The sequence below is a fragment of the Lutjanus erythropterus genome, chromosome 3 (assembly GCF_056507025.1).
Source record: "Lutjanus erythropterus isolate fLutEry1 chromosome 3, fLutEry1.hap2, whole genome shotgun sequence".
NCBI classification, from domain to species: domain Eukaryota; kingdom Metazoa; phylum Chordata; class Actinopteri; order Lutjaniformes; family Lutjanidae; genus Lutjanus; species Lutjanus erythropterus.
This window is the reverse complement of record NC_139319.1, coordinates 13,897,138-13,910,452: the sequence shown is the minus strand read 5'-3', so window position 1 is coordinate 13,910,452 and position 13,315 is coordinate 13,897,138. Positions and strand designations below refer to the sequence as shown.

Genomic DNA, 13,315 nt, shown 5'->3' with positions numbered 1-13,315 from the left:
TACAATAAAGTTTAACGTTAAACTGCAAAATATCCTGCCTTCATGTTTGATCACATTTGAGGGATCATTGCAAAAAAATGTGTTCATCCCTATCCTGTGCATCCCTAGAAGATATCCAACTTAAAAACTGTATAAAAGTGTAATAGGCATATGAAAGTAGACACATAATAAATGTGCCAAATGAGAACTGTGCTTGAACTTAAACTGTAGCACACTGTAAACGCCGCAGGAGCAAAGAAATAATATAATATTTCAAATAAGGGCAACCAGGAAAAACAGGGCAACCAGGAAAAAAGTAATTTAGTGGACTGTATGACTCATGATAGTTTCCGCTGTGTTCTGCTCACCATACACTTACAGTAAAACAACTGGTGCAAACGTATTCCACCTAGCCTGATATTGCAAAGTGCTCAAAGATCATCAGCGCCTTTGAATGCAGATGAGGATGATGTCAGACTTTTCGAAACGTTTAGATGTCACTGTCAGTACCACAGCGTGACAGTGCTGCTATCTAAGGCCTATCCTGAGATCTCATAATCAGCTTACCAGGTTGAACACCGTCTCCACAATGTCTCGGTTGGAAACTTCACCAACTTCCACCAGGCCGGCGAGCACGGCGAATTTCATCCTTATCCCCCTGATAGGCACCCCGGGGTTGAGCGCCATGGCGCCCGCTCTCCCGTCCTTTCCATCACCTGGCTGCGCGGCGCCCGCTGCCTCCTCGCTCGCCATTGCTCCGGAAGGGAGGACGGGACAGGTGGCGTTCACAGGTAAGGCACCTGTTCACCTCCAACGGTGACAGACAGTGCAGCCGATGTCGGAGGAGAAAGAGGGATCTATCTCCCCTTCAGCTGAGTTGTTGACAGTCTACAGGCACACAAACCGAACCTCCCCATCCAAAACTGTTGAGCGAATGAGCCTCGAAAGTGGGCAAAAAAAGAGGGAGAAGGCGCAAAGAGAATTTAGCCGTTGACACAGGGAGGTTGTTAATGTCACCGCTTCACTCCACGGTGAACTACTCCTCCTCTCCCCTGGACCGTAACTTGATAGCAGACCAATGGATTAATGCTGTTAAAAGCCGTGAGGAAGAAGTGTGCTGCAGGTAACAAGGAGGAGAAGCAGGTGAAGCGGAGCTCGCCCTTAACCTGGTTTCTCCTCTGCTCGGTCAAATGGCAAACGAGGATACGGTGACTTTAATATCTCCGTACGTTACAGCAGTGAAGTTGCTATTGTCACTGAGTCCAGACACTTGACAGGTAGCGCGCTCGGCAGAGGCAAAAAAAACTCACAAACTGGAGGGGGCAAGTCCGTCAGCAGCCCCGGTAGAAGTCGACGAAGGACAGCGGTCCGCTCCGTCCTCCCCGGCAAACTCCACCGACTTGCTCAAATGTCAACGTTAACCCAGCTGCGCTGCATTCTCTTCCTGATTTACCCCGGTAGCTTCAGCTCGTCACCGCCATGACAGTGTAGCCCTTGAGTGAGCGGAGCATGCGCAGTGGAGAGCTGAGTCTATTCAGCTCAGTGGCAGGTGTGCCGCTCAGGTGGCTTTCCAGCACGACACACTGGGATTCAGTTAAAATCAACAGCGCTTCCACATGGATTCAGTTACAGCGACTCATGTTACATCATCCTGACAAAGATATAAGGGCAGTGAGGGAAAATAAAGTGCAAATACTGTGCTTTACATAAAGGAGCCACAACTGATCTGGACTTTCTATACATTCATAGAAATGTCTAGCTCATTTTATTGCTATTTATAGTTGTTTTTATTGAGAGACTTAAAACAATCACTCATTTTGCTGACTTACAACATAAGGCTTTTACAGCATGACTCTCTCTCTCTATACATATATATATATATATATACACACACACATACATATATATACACACATATACACACATACATATACACACATACATATATATATATATACATACATACATATACACATATACATACATATACACATATACATACATATACATACATATACACATATATATACATATACACACATATACATATACACATATATATACATATACACATATACATATACACATATATATACATATACACACACATATATATATATACATATACACACACACATATATATACATATACATATACACACATATACATATACACATACACATATACATATACACACACACATATACATATATATATATATATATATATATATATATATATATAAAACAAGCGAAGGACAAAAAGCATCATTAGATCTTTCATTAGTTCCCTTTAAACCTCTAACAGGGGAACTATTTTATCTAATGTTCACCTCCATGAAATAAATTATAGAAGAAAGTAACCAGGTATTAGAGTACTGTGCCCATTTGGTCCAATATAATTTAAATAAATTCTTGTACTGTAGGTGATTTGGGCTGTAGCCATTTTCTAGGTATAACTTTCATACTTTCAGCCAAAATTATTTTAAATAAATACTTGTCTTCTTAACATCATGCTTTTAGGTAATTTACTTCCATACAATAGATCAAAGGTGAATGGGATCTTACTATCAAACACAGTGTCTATTACCATATGTATATCCTGCCAAAAGGAACGAATTACACTACATTCCCAAAAAATATGATAATGATTAGCATTCACACAGCCAAAATGTCTCCAGCAACTTTTTTTTCTGAGATGGGGTAATTAAAAACGTATCACATTTTTCCAGCAAAACTCTCTCCACTTAAGAGAAGCAGTTGTTTGCCATTGGATAGCACAGATACACTCCCATTCTTCCTCTGTCAAATAAAATAAAACATTCTTGTTCCCAGCTCTCTTTAATACATGATGTGGAGATTGTTTTCTGGATTACAAATCCATTGTAGAGTCTAGAAACGATTTTGGTTAGACTTTGTGATCCATATGCTGAGAAAAATACAGTCATTAACCCTTTCCTTAGTATGTCCTCTTTATGTCCACCTTTTATTTCTTGACAGAAGTGGTGTCTCCTTTGTAGATATCGAAAGATGTCATTGTGTTCCAATCCAAACTTTTCTTTTAGGGTTTCAAAGTCTTGAAGCTCCCCGTTATTCATAAAAGTACAGTAAGCAGTAACCCCCCTTGTGGCCCAGATCTTGAACCTACAGTCCAAAGTATCAGGGGTAAATCCAGTATCGTAGGCACAACATCTCATTTTAAACTGTCCTTAACCCACACACAAACTCAGCTGTAAATCTAACATCTCATTTTCTCAAATTAATGAAAATATAAAGCTGACAGGATCCCCAAAATAGGGGAGAGTGGGGACAGTTGCAACATATGTTTTCAGTTACAGCAACTTATATTACATCATCCTTACAGGGACATAAAGACAGTGGGGGAGTTAGTTCCTATGCTTTTATAGAAATATCTTCTTTTAGCACCTTTTAAACTGTTCTTAACCCACATGCTGAGTACAGAATGTGGGTATAATAGTAATAGTAATACTGCAACATAAACAGCTCTGAGAAAGGTTTCATTCTGCATGATAAGAACTTTTACTTTTCATACTTTAGTTAAGTTTTGAATGTAACTTGGAGTATTATTGCATTATATTGCTACTTTTTTTTAACAAAACGTAGTTAAAATTTAATGTCTTTTCATATCTGACACTTAAGTCATCATTAACAGCCATAATAGAAGCTAATTAAACTAAGAGTGCTGCTTTATGCCATTAATCTTAATTAACTGCAAATACAATTTTTTTTAATGAAAACCGAGTCTATATTTTTCAGAAAGCAAAAATAGTTTTATATCAGCTGATGATGGCTGTGACTCAAATTAAAGTGCTGTATTGAGTCTTTAGAGGTCATGAGGTCTGAAGACCTTTTTAATGTGACTTTATGGTGTTATGTTGCTTTGATCTCACTGCAACAAGGAACATTAGACCCTGTGTGCACCAGTTAAGAAACTGATCATGTTAGTTTTACCTACTCCATTACAAATCTCAAAGCCATCCGAAGAAATTCAGGAAAACGTCCATGTTGCATCTTATAGTCTACAGAGCCACATGTGGCTACAGTTGCAGTGGTACATCACAGAATAACGTGTATGAAAACTGACAGTTATCATGCCGTGTGTGTTTTCATATCAACGGTATTGCAATATACAGTTTGATTTGTTTATTCAGAAAGAGAGATTCCTTTTTTGAAGGTCCAGATTATTTTCCCCCTAGTTTCTTCTTTCCAAACAGATGTACAGCTTTTTTTCATAAATGAGACTTTTTACACATTTTTTAATTTTCCAGATTTATATATGTCAAGACATACTGTAATGTTTTGTAAAATTATAATAAAACATTCAATCAAAAAGATCTGTTTTTGTTCCTTTAAGGGTCTTTCTAACTGATGATATTAGTGTAATACGGTGTACCATGATGATGTGAAACCATAATATTTTCTGTTATCAGACTATGAAACTCTCATACCATTACAACCTTACACACCCTTAACTCATGCAGTGGCATAACTTTTTGAATATATTTTCAAAAGATATTATATCAATTTAAAAATAACATGTATTGTTAATGAAATCTGTCAATGAAAATCACACCTCAGAATATAACGGATGAAAAAGTACCATAAATGAACACACTACTGTATCGTACCATGAGCCCAAGGAGGGAAACTTTTAACGCTTATTTAAAGGTGGTCTTATATGCTGAACAAGCAGCAAAACAGCTTTAAGCTGTGAAAATAACAGAAGGGAGGGTTGAAACGTATTTAGAACTTTGTTTGACTGCAGCACAGCAGCACGTTGACAGATGTCTGCATCCTGAGGCAGAGGAAACCAGACATTAAAGCAAAGTGACAGCTCTGCTTCGCTTGCCTTTTCAAATTACCACCAATAACCCCGCACCACATGAGAGGTTTACAGAGCTGAATAGACGAGAGGCCACAGTTTTATCCATGTCTATTATTGCATGAAATCCAAATTAAAATCAGCCTGGAAAGTTATAATACTTATATAGCCCACATTTTAAAGTATTAGTCTTCTTTTTGTCTCTGCTCACACGGTGAGTTCATATTTTGGTCTGTAAGATGACTGAGCATCTATGAGTGTCGTTGCCACAGAGGCAGCTGGCGTCACCGTTACCACTGACCTCCCGGTAAAGTGTAGCTGCGCCCTCAGGGACCCTGGGAGTCATGGAAGCCAGCAGCACCACCCATGAGACAGACGCAGGCCTCTGATGTAATGACCTGAAATCAGCAGACTTGTTCACTGCAGCCCAAAGGTAGACCTTCTTAAATACGCCTTTGAAAAGCTTTTACTGACCTTTGAATCCAACATCAACCATGCCTTATTATTATGTTCTAAATGGGCTCTACAGAGCTAATGAGACATTCAGTGGCATACAGACGTTTTACTGCAATCATCTTTTGTTCTTTAACTGCCTTCCTGTTTGAAAGTCTTACTATCTGTGCAGATGATTATTATTTCTGTAAATGATTTTGTGTGAAAGACTGCAGTTAAATCAATGAGCACTTTCCACGAGCTCCATTCTCAGACTGTCGAACTAAAACTTGCAAGATTCACCTTAAATGCCTGGAAAGCAGAGAAAAGTACACCGATGATGACACAAGAACACTCTGATGCTTGTTTAAAGAATACAGTGGACATTTTGGTTGAAATAAAAAAATAAATATATATAAGAGGACACTGAAAAAAACAGCTGGACAGTCACCATATTCACACTCAGGGTGGGAAGATCAAATGCTGCTCTCAAAATGTTGTTGTACTGCTGTGTTTCTGGTTTTTAGTCACATGAACATGCAAAATCTGCCATATCGTTATCATGTCACCAACTCCTGATTGATCGGGGACTGAAAAGGACCATATTTCAAGGTAAAACAACATATTTTACTTTTTTACTATCCATTGTCTTTTCAGTTCTGATCAATCGGGAGTCGTGACACGATTGCAATTTCTCAGATTTCGTATGTTTTAACACAGCAGTACAACACTATCCTTTTGATAACGGCATCTGAGCTTCCCACCCTGATGTCAGAAGAAAAATGCTGCCATGTAAATATGGTGCATAGTGTGTCTCTGCTGTAGTGCTGGCTGTCTCTCTTTTTCTATCTAATACACTAAAGATATTTTTGCATGCAGAGACAATTCATTTATCAGAATTTAGTTAATAATTAAGATACAAACATATGAATGTGTTTGCTTCACCAGTGATCAACAGTCATTTAACCGTCTGATGAATAATACTGCACATGAACACTAAGGACTATGAGTGTATGGGAGTTTTTTTTTTTTTTTTTTTTTTGTTTACTCATATTATTTTTTACCAACAGACAAAAATTCTTCCCTTTGTTACAATCACAGTTTGGGTGGATGACAAGCTACACACCTCGAAACTGGTTCTGCCTGCTTACAGATGATGAATTTTCTTTTATAATCCAAGTAATGACTGTACCATTAGTGGGCAGACCTACCTAAATTAATTGTAAAGTACACTTGAACTCAATATAAATGGTGCACTTGATATGTCGCCTAGGGAAGCATATAACAGCTGTGACAGTTTGGATTTTATACAGGAACGACTATCCACAGTAACTGTGGGATTTAGTGTTTAAGCTTTTAATTTTCCTTTGAAAACCATTGTTCTAAATATATGTGGTTTGATACATGATTTGATGATGATTTCCCCCTTTTAAATTCACAGAAGTAGATTTGTTTTTCACAGCAACCATTGTGACATGAAAGAGTGTAAACATTAATGTTCTGTTGCATTCAGGTCAAATAGAGTCAGGCTGCTGTTATTGTGCATGATGGCTCATTGGAAAGTCTCTGCTGCACTAAATGGACCTTCATTAGTATAAATGGTAAAACTTGTGCCTACCCTACTATTTCATGTCAATATAGCTGCCATGAAAAAACTTCTTAAATTTCAAAACTCTCAGAAACTAAGAGATGAAAGTATTTTTTTTAATATTTATTTTTATATTACTTGATTTCTGATCTCAGGTCAGTCACTGATATTGAGTGTTGGTCCAATATAAGTCTAAAAATTGATGGTGGAGTCATGCAAAACCTTTTTTTTCTTAATTTTTGCAAACTTTAAATAAAAGGGAATTAGTTATTTTACGATGAAAATCCCAAATTACATTTATTTGCCTCCTCAGACACCACAAATAAAGTCCTTTGTTAAGTAAATAAATTATCATGGGGGGTCTCGTAATATCTGCCTTTCACCAACAGAGGGCACCAAAGAAAATTACAAGGACTCGCGAGATCAGACAAATCTCACGATCTCGGTCTGTCTCTTTATTTCTCGCGGGATTTCCGATTTCCTCCTCTTTCACTCCCTGTAGCCAACATGGCAGTCGGCAAGAATAAGAGGCTGACCAAAGGCGGCAAAAAAGGTGCCAAAAAGAAGATGTAAGTAGCAAATTCACACGTCGTTACACGAAACAGACTTTGTCCTTTTCACTAGTGCCACTTTGGTGCAAGAAATGTGAAGGATGAAGCCGATTTTAAATAGATGTTACCAGGGCCAGTGCTAGTCTCTCCTCGTCGCCGGCCTCAGTGGCGCTGGATGGAGCTGTGACATGCTGTGTCTCTTTCACTTTACGCTGTCGTACTTTGTCGTAATTCAGTTGATTTAATCATTACTTAACTAATTTCACCGCCCGTTGATTCTGCCTAAGACAGCATAAAAATATTTTCCAGTTTGGCTGCATATGTACGTCCAGTAACGTTATTGGCGAATGGCTAAATCCATGCTAACAGTTACCAAATGTTAGCATGGATTTACCCGAGCTTACTTACGGACATGGCAGCCAAACGCCACACTTACTTGATTATTGATTAGGATAACGGTGATGTGCACAAAGTAACGATCCGAGCGTCTGAATTGTGTGGTCAACTTTTTGGGAAGTCGCTGACATTTGTGAATTGATCAGATAGGAGTAAATGATGCTTACTAGCTCGAGTAGTGTCCTATGTAGTGCATGCTTAACCGGCTAGCTAGCAGTCAGTCCCCCCTCAAGCTAGCAAGCTTACTTTGTATTTTGGTTTGTGCAGACAAGTTAACTGTCATTTCTGCTTGTTATCTCTCATTCAGTGTGGACCCTTTTTCCAAGAAGGACTGGTATGATGTCAAGGCACCAGCCATGTTCAACATCCGCAATCTTGGCAAGACCTTGGTCACCAGGACTCAGGGAACCAGTAAGTCTTAGTGTAATTTCTCAATATGTAGGTATATCTACAGTAACATTCAGGTCTCTTATACATTTAACTGTCATTGATGAAAACTATTCAATAGTTACACCAGCTCAAAACTAGAAAATAATCTGTAACTTTGTTGAAATATAGCTTCCATAACATTCTGTTCAGGCATTTTGTAAATTTTAGAATGGTAGCTTGTTGAATTTGACACATATGCCTGAATACTTTTGGCAATGCAGTGAGAATGCTTGACTACCTAATGGTAGTTGATTACTTACATCAGGCACATCCAAACTGCTCCGTGAAGGGCCATGTGGCTGCAGGTTTTCATTCCTACCAAGCCGGAGCACACCAGGCTCAGCTAATTTAATCAACTGATTTCACTCTTCAAACAGCTGATTAGTCGAATCAGGTGTGCTGTAGACTGTTTGGAACAAAAACCTACAGCCACTCTGCCCTTTATGGAATAGTTTGGACATGCCTGACTTACATCAACTGATTTCGTTACTCAGGTTACATCGGTTTTAGAGATGGACTTTGTTTACATCTGCATGAGTACCCTGGTTTTGATCTTATTTAGTATGTGATGTTTACATTGACCATTAAAAACTTGGTCATTCATATTCCTGTATACATGATTCTAACGGTATCCAGGATTCTGATCATCTGTTTGCAGTTGGATTTTACTTTCGCAGAAGTCAACAACTATGATAAATGTTCAGAAACCAGGATCAGATCTATACATGTAGCAGTCTTTTGGGCTACCCCAGGTAGCATGTCCCAGTCTCTCAAAATCAAGATGAGGTTTTGTACAGGTTTCTGAAACCAGGATGACATTTACAAAACATAACCAGGATACTTGGGCACATGTGACCACATTCATTGTTATTACTTTAAGATTTTGTTTTCTAACTTGTACACGTTTCTCACAACCTCTCAGGAATCGCCTCAGATGGTCTTAAGGGACGCGTGTTCGAGGTGAGCCTTGCTGACCTGCAGAACGATGAGGTGGCCTTCCGCAAGTTCAAGCTCATCACTGAGGATGTGCAGGGCAAGAACTGCCTCACCAACTTCCACGGCATGGACCTGACCCGTGATAAGATGTGCTCCATGGTCAAGAAGTGGCAGGTAATGATCATGTTTTTATCAACCGTATAAGAGTACAAGTGAAGTTGGGTTGTGACTGGGACGGTCACATGGTTCAGGCCAGTGATCTGAAGGAAGTTGTCAACACATCCTCTGTTAGTGGTGGTTAGACTGCTAAAAAAAATAAAAGGGCGCCTACTTTATTTTGGATTATATATGTATATAGAGTTAGTCTTGGGTTTTCACTGAACTTTCTTAATGGAGATAATTACTGTGGGAACAAATGATGACAAACTGTTTCGGTCCCATATGATCACCTGATTACTATCCAATGAGATCGGCTGATGTTCCATCACAAGATAATTGTTCTCCTGTCAAGATCATTTCAGTGATTGTTTGAACCTTTGGACTGCCTGGGTCAGGGTCTGCTTTTGGGTGCTCGATCAGTAACTCCTGGGGGTAACTGTAAAAAAAAAAACTGGTACAAATGAGCCTCACCTAAAGAGATGTTGCTAGAAAGGAGCATGGGTGGTTGAGGTTTTCTTGAGAAAAAATGTTTGTTTTTCCAGTAAGGCAAATACAGCCATATGAATGTGGCTCATTTGCTCTTTTGTAGTGAGTGGTGAATTTAAGACCATTTCATAAGATATTGAGAGTAAATGGGTGCAGTGTTTCACAAAAAGAAACTATATTACTCTAGTACTTGGACATTTTCTTGCAATTTTAGAGGAATAGATTGTTTTTTGTGAACTTTTTGGTAAGGCCTCATGAAAAGCAATTATTCATCACGAATGCATGATTTGACTGTTGTCACAACCAACAATCATTGTTCTGTGATCTACAGTTAGTTACAGAGGTCTGTATCAACACCTGATTTAAAGCTATCTATTAGGGTAAAGTTTTAATGTAATTTTTTTTAGAAGCGATGTTGAAATGATTTGGTTAGACTCCATGTTGAGTATCTTTGTTCGTATACGATGAAGATTTACAGAAAGTTTGCTCACTGTTTTAGGAAGAATAGTGCAGTGAAGCCAGAAGACTTGCATTTGAAACACCGCAAGGCTATCTTTTTATTTAACTCAAAATCTGAAGAAAACTGTTAGGTTGGTGTTATGTTGGAACTTTTAAATTCTTTGTGAAGCAAGTTGGCAAAAGTGTTCAATATTTGATTACCAGAAGAACAGCTTACTGTTACTTGAACTTTTTTTTAAGTTGCAAAAGTTTTTTGGTTTCTAAAAAATGGAGAAACACTGGTTGTATGTTTTTTACCCTTGAGTTTTCCAAACACCAGCTGAACTGAACAGCAGTCTCTAACTGAGATGGTAAAATTGTATCTTGTGTGAAGAATGAAATGTGGCAAGAAGCAGATTGGGGGGAGGTTATAGCAAAAGTTGTATTGCCACACGGGTACGGTCTTTTAATAAAGGTAATATTACAAGAGGGCGGACTGAGAGGATGAGACTGTTGGGCTGAAATCCTCCATATGAAGTCTAATCAGGACTGATTTGTTCTTTTCTTGCAGACCATGATTGAAGCTCACGTGGATGTGAAGACCACCGACGGATACCTTCTGCGTCTGTTCTGTGTGGGTTTCACAAAGAAGCGCACCAACCAGATCAGAAAGACTTCCTACGCCCAGCACCAGCAGGTCCGCCAGATCCGTAAGAAGATGATGGAGATCATGACCCGTGAGGTTCAGACCAACGACCTGAAGGAAGTCGTCAACAAGCTGTAAGTCGTGCAATTCCTCCTATTTCTGAATGAGTTTGTTCAAAGTATGTTTTGTGGCAACATATTAGTCCGAGATTTAAGTGGCTGCTTTGCCAAAATATGTATTCATTGTGTTTTCAAGTTAGTTTCTAGGGTCAGTGGTAGCTTAATTACCAAAAAACAAATGGCGCCTATTATATTAACATTGTGTGTCCATATATTAAGTTCAAGTAATGGCTTTCACATTTGAAATTTAAATTTCAGTTTCTTAATGGAGATAATTGCTGTGGGAACAAATGATGACAAACTGTTTCGGTCCCATATGATCACATGATTACTATCCATTGAGATCAGCTGATGTTCCTCCACAAGATAATTGTTCTCCTGTCAAGATAAATTGGTCAGTGGTAGTTTATTTTTTAGGAAATTAGTTATATTTCCAGGTGTTCAGTGAAACCAGTTTTTGCCATACTTGTCAGTGAAAATGATCTGTGGATCACACTTTGCCTTAATGTGTTGTGTATTGTGTTGTGTTCCAGGATCCCTGACAGTGTTGGCAAAGACATTGAGAAGGCCTGCCAGTCCATCTACCCCCTACACGACGTCTATGTCCGCAAGGTCAAGATGCTTAAGAAGCCCAAGTTTGAGTGTAAGTGATGCACACCTATAACACTGGCTTTTGCCTGTGGGGAACAAATGATGACAAACTGTTTCGGTCCCATATGATCGCCTGATTACTACCCATTTGAGATCGGCTGATGTTCCCTCACAAGATAAAATGCTAATAATTGTGTGTATATGTATGTGACTAATGAAATGTCATGTAACGCCCTCTTAGTCTTTCAGTTGAGTTAAAAACACTTTGTGTTCTGTTGCAGTGGGCAAACTGATGGAGCTCCACGGTGAGGGCGGTGCCGGCAGTGCTGCAAAGGCATCCGGTGACGACACTGGAGCCAAGGTGGAGAGGGCTGATGGCTATGAGCCCCCCATCCAGGAGACAGTCTAAAACACCCTGACAGATTTAATAAAAAATGTAAATGACCAACAAACTGTACTGTTCTCTTTTTGTCTTTTTATGCTTTAAGTAATGGGACACAAAAGAAACTTGTATAAGCAATTAAATCTAATTCAGTTGCCCTGCAAAAACTTTGCAACACTTGCTTTCAATTTAAGACACTTTACACTTTTGTTCATCCATTCAACCTTTATTTTAGGAAAACTAGCTCTGTTTCAGAACAAATAGCCAAGTTACTGTTGTAACTTGTTTGAAAGTGTAAATTGTGAAATTAAAATGTAGTAACTTAAATCCAACCAGATACCAAGATAGAGTAGGGCTGAGCAATAGGTTTTGAACATCATGATATGGCATAAGTTTTTCCCAAATGTTTAAAGGCTGCATTACATTGAAGTGATGTAATTTTCTGAGCTTGGACTATTTTGTCCCACTTAGTTATTTCCGCATGACCAAATCTTCATATTTTGTGGAAGCATCTATGATTTTGTTGCTATATAGTGTAAATAATTTAGAGGTATTTGATTTTGTCCTTTCCTTGCCCTAGTATATATACCAATGAGTTGTCTTGAGTTATAGAAATGCATAATTTGATAGCATCATAACTATTTGAGAATATACAGTACATTATTTTGGAGAAAATGTGTAATTGCAGTATCACCTAAAATTGTTGACATAAGCCACATTGCCCAGCCCTACCTCAGGAGTGTAAAAAGATGTCAACTTCACCAAATCAATAGCATAAAAAATAGCTTTTGCTTTCATCAAGGAGGATGATCATTGATTTCTACCTTGTTAGAGCTCATGGTTTGTCCCTGTCTTTGAACATCATTGATAGTTCTTTGGAGAACCAGCGGCTTAATCTATTTTTACCCCTGCAGTTTTAATTAAGAGGTGAATGTTTTATCAATGAGAGCAAGTAATGAATTTGTAAAATACTCTGATGCCAATTTTACACCTCTTATTTCAGAGCTGTGATGTAGAGTACCTGCCAAAAGCTTGGACACACTTCTCATTCAGGGTTTTTCTTTTCTTCTTCTTCTTCTTCTTTTTTTTTTTTTTTTTTTCTTATAAGAAATGGTTCAGGTTACAGCCAAAAACTTTGAACACTTGTAGGTCAACAGAGGCGTAGGAGAAAAACATGGGCCAACAATATATATAACGATATTTGATGGCAAGTCTAGGACACAGTTACTCTTTAATATTTTAGATTCTAAAAAAGGCAAAAACATTTTGACTGGTTTTTACATTTTTTCTTATCACCTAATTACATATTTCATAGTTTCAGACTCCAGTATTAATCTACA

At 38.4% G+C, this 13,315-nt stretch overlaps 2 protein-coding genes and 3 non-coding genes across 6 annotated transcripts in view; 4 read left to right on the top strand and 1 right to left on the bottom strand.

Moving 5' to 3' along the window:
• Positions 1 to 1,492, bottom strand: part of lrba (LPS-responsive vesicle trafficking, beach and anchor containing) — a 272,740-nt gene extending 271,248 nt beyond the window's left edge. The window contains exon 1 of one of the 2 annotated variants that reach the window (XM_084715125.1): positions 547 to 1,492. In XM_084715125.1, the coding sequence (XP_084571251.1) occupies positions 547 to 732 (186 nt within the window). In that variant the 5' untranslated portion in view covers positions 733 to 1,492. The remainder of the gene's footprint in view (positions 1 to 546) is intronic. The other variant, XM_084715126.1, reaches the window with a different exon arrangement.
• A 5,773-nt stretch (positions 1,493 to 7,265) lies between these two features.
• Positions 7,266 to 12,045, top strand: rps3a (ribosomal protein S3A). Its single transcript, XM_084715123.1, has 6 exons — positions 7,266 to 7,411; positions 8,097 to 8,200; positions 9,141 to 9,328; positions 10,809 to 11,017; positions 11,536 to 11,645; positions 11,875 to 12,045. Exons 1-6 carry the CDS (start codon positions 7,350 to 7,352, stop codon positions 12,000 to 12,002), a joined length of 801 nt encoding a protein of 266 aa, XP_084571249.1. The 5' UTR covers positions 7,266 to 7,349; the 3' UTR covers positions 12,003 to 12,045.
• On the top strand, positions 9,565 to 9,635 carry LOC146329786 (small nucleolar RNA SNORD73). The gene has a single exon (XR_014769876.1). It is a non-coding gene; the product is annotated as a small nucleolar RNA SNORD73 (small nucleolar RNA).
• Positions 11,288 to 11,358, top strand: LOC146329785 (small nucleolar RNA SNORD73). The gene has a single exon (XR_014769875.1). It is a non-coding gene; the product is annotated as a small nucleolar RNA SNORD73 (small nucleolar RNA).
• LOC146329784 (small nucleolar RNA SNORD73) lies at positions 11,688 to 11,759 on the top strand. Its single transcript, XR_014769877.1, has one exon. It is a non-coding gene; the product is annotated as a small nucleolar RNA SNORD73 (small nucleolar RNA).
• Positions 12,046 to 13,315: the final 1,270 nt, after the last annotated feature.

What these genes read in the sequence shown, in the direction of transcription:
- rps3a (XM_084715123.1), top strand. Translation starts at nt 7,350, where the DNA reads ATGGCAGTCGGCAAGAATAAGAGGCTGACCAAAGGCGGCAAAAAAGGT. An exon ending in AAGGAAGTCGTCAACAAGCT is followed by an intron (nt 11,018 to 11,535) that starts GTAAGTCGTGCA and finishes GTTGTGTTCCAG; the next exon opens with GATCCCTGACAGTGTTGGCA. An exon ending in TAAGAAGCCCAAGTTTGAGT is followed by an intron (nt 11,646 to 11,874) that starts GTAAGTGATGCA and finishes GTTCTGTTGCAG; the next exon opens with TGGGCAAACTGATGGAGCTC.